At 37.1% G+C, this 6,367-nt stretch overlaps 2 protein-coding genes across 3 annotated transcripts in view; one reads left to right on the top strand and one right to left on the bottom strand.

Annotated features, from left to right (window-relative positions):
- Positions 1 to 6,367, top strand: part of LOC106875126 (uncharacterized protein DDB_G0283697) — a 49,938-nt gene that overhangs the window by 8,606 nt on the left and 34,965 nt on the right. The gene's annotated exons all lie outside the window — the stretch shown is intronic.
- The window catches only part of LOC106875125 (XK-related protein 4), a 23,688-nt gene continuing 17,327 nt past the window's right edge, over positions 7 to 6,367 (bottom strand). Inside the window, exons 2-3 of the mRNA XM_014923108.2 lie at positions 4,119 to 4,315; positions 7 to 3,024 (exon numbers count right to left, since the gene is read on the bottom strand). Of these exons, the coding sequence (XP_014778594.1) occupies positions 2,105 to 3,024; positions 4,119 to 4,315 (1,117 nt within the window). The 3' untranslated portion in view covers positions 7 to 2,104. The remainder of the gene's footprint in view (positions 3,025 to 4,118; positions 4,316 to 6,367) is intronic.

The raw sequence follows: 6,367 nt of genomic DNA, 5'->3' as shown, positions 1-6,367 counted from the left end.
CTGCTATTTCTAAATTTTCAGTATGTTGGAGAAGCAACTCAATGCTAATCCCTGTATATTTATGATGATAAATGGTTTTACCGATAAAGGTTTTTTCATACTGAACTACTTGGGAAAATTATTAATTGACGATTCCCTGCCCTTATTCTTGTATATATATATATATATATATATATATATATATATAAATACACACACACACATATACACATACATATATGAGTGAGTGGACAAATGAAAGAGGGGGACACTCAATTTGTTTTATTGAGAGTTCTATTTATGAAGCAAAATAGCTTGATTAAAATTCTTTGGTACTCTGATTTTCAAAGCTTGATGGTAATCCTCAACCATTTGAAGATCTCAAGGGCTGAGGATAAACATAGCACTTTGAAATTTAAAGTATCAAGGAATCTGAATCAAACTCTTTTGATCTGTATGTGTGTGTGTGTGTTTGTGTGTGTGTGTGTGTGTGTGTGTGTGCCTGTGTGTATGTATGTATGCATGCATATATATTTGTATATATATGTATGTATATAATAATAATATTAAGGATAAAAATCCAAATTTACAGGTTAAAACTCAATTAAATTCAATTTATTAAATATTAAAATTAAATTAAGTTTCACAGTATAAAATATATATATATATATAGTTTTAGTGGATTTTCATCGATGAGTTCATGAACCTTGGTTCTTTTCCCTAAAACTATATATATATATCTGTATATATGTGTGTGTGTGTGTGTGTGTGTAGTGTTTAAAATAATATATCTTTATGGCCGAATATATTTCTCTGAAGTTTACACCTGAAGCAGACACGTGTTACTGTAGGACTACATAAAACGTAATACAAAATAATGCTTCTCCGAGAAATAACATTTGTCTTCAGGATTAATGCATATGGTCGAATACAAATCATTGAATCAACTCACATATTCCAAAATCATGTGATAAGGTCATCCCTAGAGGTTTTCAATAGAAATTGTAGCCAGTACTGATTTTGTTATGACATTTCGTATCTGAGACATCAGATATAAGCAAACAGTGAGATCTTTCATTTTTCATCTTCTTTCATCTTCAATCTCATTGTTTGTTTGCATCTGATGTCTTGTATAGGAAATGTCGTAACAAAATTCAGTACTGGATTCAATTTCTATAGAAAGTTTGTAGAGATAACCTTATGACATGATGTAATAGCACTGCTAACACAGTAATACACAGTGTTGGCTTATAAAAATGTTTAATACACTCTGTAGCATATTATGGTTACATAATAAAATATGGTATCCTTACAGGTCGTTAATATTCCAAAATCTAGGGCAAAAAAAAAAAATTCTTATCTGGCAAGTTTTTTTGTTTATTCTTGTACCTGTTAATAAATTTCTAACAATTCCTCTTAACGAATTTGCTTTGTTTCTCTCACTCTGAAAAGTGAAGGAAATGAATGTAGTTTTGTAAAGGTGGCAGTGGTTTGAAGGTGGGGGAGGAGGATCATTTTAATGAAATATTAAATAGATACATTTACTTCTTCTACTCCGAATGTTGAGTAAGTGTGTGTGTGTATGTGTGTGTGTGTGTGTGTTGGTTTGGTAGGCGTAAATACATTGATACAACTATTTACATACACAAACTCAGACACAAGAATCTTTTTGTAGAAAGGAAACTGCTTCCTATGGCTTCTACTTAAGATGAATTTAGTTGAGTTTGGCTGAGATAAATTGAACTGAACTGAGCTGAAGAGAGCTCAAGTTAACTGAGCTAAGTGGAGTTAGGTTGAGCTGAGTTAAGTAGAACTAAACTGAATTGAACTAAGTAGAGCTAAGCTCAGCTCAGTGAAGTAGAGTTGAGCTGAATGAGGCATAGCCAAGCTGAACTGAGTTAAAAAGAATTAAGCTAAACATAAGATCAACTGAACCATGCTCAATTCATCTCCGCTCAGATCAGCTAAGTAATGAAATTCAGTTCAGATCAGCTGAGTTCACCACAACTGATGTCAGCTCAACTGAAATTAACTCAAATCAGCCCAATTCATTTCAGATCTACCCAACTCAACTGAAATCAGATTAAGCTCAACTTAGTTTAATTCTGCTCAACTTAAACTCAGCTCAAACGTTTGTCTCTGTCTTCCTTGAAGTGTTTGATACTGAATCTAAGCAAGGTTTTGTGTCGCTAGTTGAGAACGAGGGGTAACTGGATACGTCACCATCCAGGCTGTGCCCACTGCAAGCCATTGCTAAAGACTGTTCTGATATGGGTGGTGTTACAGTTACCATTGAGATGTTGCTCCGCTTGTGAGGGGCATATCCAGGCCCTTGGTCAAGTTTTTGGTTTCTTTCTTGCTTCTCGTTGTAGGCTATCATGTTTGGTGGTACCTTCTTTTCATGTTCGTTGGTCTGTGTTGCTGGAATTGGGAAGCAGAGTGAGGTAAACATTTCATGGCTGTTGTACTCCTTACAGATAATGAGGGACTTACTTTCCGGGTGACAGCAGCAGTAGTAGCAGCAAAAAAGGATTGCCTGAAGCACAGCACCACACAGCACAAAGAAGAATGCAGTCAGGTGATACCAGGTGCCCATGTGGTCGGTGAAGCGGAACCAGAGTGCAAACAGCACAATATTCTCTGTGTAGAAAATGGCATAGAAGAGAATGCAACGATAGCGAGACGTCCCATCTTTTACATTGAGGAAGCAGAAGATTGAGACAAAAGCACACATCATGTTGAAAAATGGCTGCCACATGGCATTCTGACAGAATTTCAATTGCTGTATTTGAAGCCAGATAAAGACAAAAAGCCAATGCAACGAGAGAGGCACAGCGACCCAGAAGTAGTATTGTGTCATGAACATGGAGATGATGACGATGCGGGGTCCAACCTCGAGCAGCCGCCATAGAAAGTAAGCCACTGTGCCACAGACGGTCAAGTTCTCTTTGTTATCTTGTGAGAATCGTAACGATCTGTAGTATGAGGCCAGCGACCAACAGATTCCAATCCAAGAAGAGAGGAGGGTAATGATCCTCAGTGGATCTGTAGAAAGAAAGAAAAAAAAGAAAAATAATAATAAACATTATAATAATAAGATAGAGAAATAATTTATTTATTTATTTATTTTTTTTATTCTCAAACGCGTGATAATGCTAATAAATAGCGTGATCAGGATAAATTATCCATACATTGCAGAAAAATACGCTACTGGCCAGCCATGAAACTCGAACTCACATCCCTGTGATTACACGTCAAGTGCTTTACCATTAAGCTAAACTGCCCAGTAACGAATTCTTCTGCAATTTTAGAACTTATAAATTTAGCTTCATAAGACGCTAACGTTAAATTCAACTTACGATGAAAGTAAACAAAGTTTGTTTTCAATGCTTCTAAAACAAACTTTGTTTGTTTACTTTCATCGTAAGTTATAATAATAATGATAATAATAATAATAATAATAATAATAATAATAATAATAATAATAATAATACATTGTTTTGCGTTGGTATAAAAGATGGGCCATGGCAAATATTCTGCTCAATACCACAGATTTGCTTGTCAGTTGTTTGACCTTAACCTGTTGAGCATGTCCCTTGGTGGCTGACGATATGTGCATCTCTGATCACGAGCAGAAGTAGTGGGGGAGCATCATAGCCATGTGTTGAGAGGAATTCTTTGGGGTTGGAATAATTCACTTTTGGAAACATGGGTGTTTTGTTCAACATCCTTAAACATCCACGTATGTAGAGTTTATCTCGAACTGGGAGTGCACCCACCCCAACCAGCAGCACTGTCAGGCCAAGGACATTCGGAAGTTATCTAGGGTCCTGCCCAACTAGAAAGCCCTCCGGAGCAGACTGGCCAGGTCATTTCCGCTGATGCCTGGAGTTTTCCCAAGAACATCGTCACACTTCTCCACCATTAATCCTCTATAAATTTCCAAAAGTGAAACATCCACTGATCCCATAGTCTGACAGGTAGAGGGCTGTGAGCGCCTGACAACATTGTGGGGTGGCGTGCAGTTAGATGGAACCCAGAAGTCTATGGTTGCAAAGCAAGATCCATAACCACCACAGGTGTGCCCACCCCTTCATAACAATGCCAAAAAAAAACAAAACAAAGACAACTTTCATTACTTGATGCATCAGCAGGGTCCACCACCAGGATGTACAATTGCAGTGTCAGCTGTGGTGCACTCTCCATAAAACACTCGAACAACCGCAGCATGCAGGCATCTGTATCCTCGCGCAGCATCCACCTGTAGTAGTATTCACTCTCTGCCCTGCTCTGCGCCGTCTTGCTCTTCATGCCATATCGAAGAGATTCAAAGTTCCTGGGTAAAGATAAGAGAAAGAGAAATAATAATAATTGCTTGCTTCTTGGATGGTGTATATACATATGTATGTATATACATAAATATATATATGTATATGCATACAAGCTGTTCCTGAAAAAAGGAGACATAAGAAAATTGTCAAATGTATCCTGAACGCTTGTATGTACGAGAGGCTTCTTTCAGTTTCCATTTACCAAATCCACAAGGTTTCAGTTCACCAGAGACTTTTAGTAGAAGACATTTACCCACAGTGCCATGCGAAGGGTTGATCCCATGACCAGATGGTTGTCAAGCAAACTTCTTACCACACAGACACACTAACCTGCCCCCCCCCCCCACTGCTCTCTTGGGTGAGGGGAGCGAAAACAAGCAGTGGCTGCATACATGACATACCAGAACACTTAGACACGCCCACCCAAACAGAAACACACATTATTATCATCATCATCATCATAAATCGTATGTTGACATTTATGTATATATATTGTATATATGCATACATAATATATGTATTTGATATACATATACATATAAACATACATGTACATACACACACACACACACAAATATATATATATCCATACATAATATATATATTTCATATATACAATACATAAACATATAAACATACACGTACATATATATATATATATATATATATATATATATATATATATATATATATATATACATATATATATATATGTGTAAATATATATGTATATATGTATATGTATATAAATATATATATATATATATGTATATATATATATATATATATATTACAAATGTCATTATGTAATATAGGTACTCATAGTTGCAAACAGATATATCTACACACTCACTCATATACACATATACACTCACACATATACATATGCATTCACAAGTAACGTAGGCATACATGATATAGCCGCAGAAAAAGTAAGGTGTAGCTGAAAATGTCATTGAAATGACATCACTTACTAATTACCACATACAACAACAACAACCATGGCTGTATCAGCAACACACAAATGACAGCAAAGGACACTATCTCTTTATTCTATGAGGCCACCTGCCTATCAATCCATTGATCTCGTTTATGTCCAACCCATGCCAGCATGGAAGAGGGAAGGTGGATGTAAAATGCTGCTGCTGATGAAATTTCCACATACACATACATACACAAGCACCTTTATATAAGTATGTGTGTATATGTGTGTGTGTGTATGTGTATGCGTGTTTGTATGTGTGTATATATATATATCTATATGTGTGTGTGTGTGTTTATAAGACACCTTGGGCAAGTGATCTCTACTCTAGTCTTGGGTCAACCAAAGCTTTCTAAGTGAATTTGATTGATGGAAACTGAAAGAAGCCCATCATGTGTGTACACACACACACAGAGACACACACACACACAGACACAGACAGACACACACACACACACACAGACACACACACACACAGACACACACACACACACACATACATATGTGTGTATCACCACCGCTTGACAACTGATGTTGGTTCGTTTACATCCCCATAAACCTAGCAGTTCAGCAAAGACCACTACAACAAGTACCAGGTTTACAAGAAAGTATTGGGGTCAATTCATTCGACTAAAAGTTCTATAAGATAGTGCCCCAGCACGGCCACACTCGAAGGACTGAAACACGCAAAAGATAAAGGATATATATATACTCTTTTACTTGTTTCAGTCATGTGACTGCGGCCATGCTGGAGCACTGCCTTTAGTCGAGCAAATCGACCCCAGGACTTATTCTTTGGAAGCCAAGTACTTATTCTATCGGTCTCTTTCTGCCGAACCGCTAAGTTACGGGGACGTGAACACACCAGCATCGGTTGTCAAGCGATGTTGCGGGAACAAACACAGACACACAAACATACACACATACATGTATATATACACATATATACATACGACGGGCTTCTTTCAGTTTCCGTCTACCAAATCCACTCACAAGGCTTTGGTCGGCCCAAGGCTATAGTAGAAGACACTTGCCCAAGTACCCGTTCAACACTGGGGCTGATGTAAATAGATTC

The sequence above is a fragment of the Octopus bimaculoides genome, chromosome 28 (assembly GCF_001194135.2).
Source record: "Octopus bimaculoides isolate UCB-OBI-ISO-001 chromosome 28, ASM119413v2, whole genome shotgun sequence".
Taxonomy (NCBI): Eukaryota; Metazoa; Mollusca; class Cephalopoda; order Octopoda; family Octopodidae; genus Octopus; species Octopus bimaculoides.
This window is presented reverse-complemented; position numbering and strand designations above follow the sequence as displayed.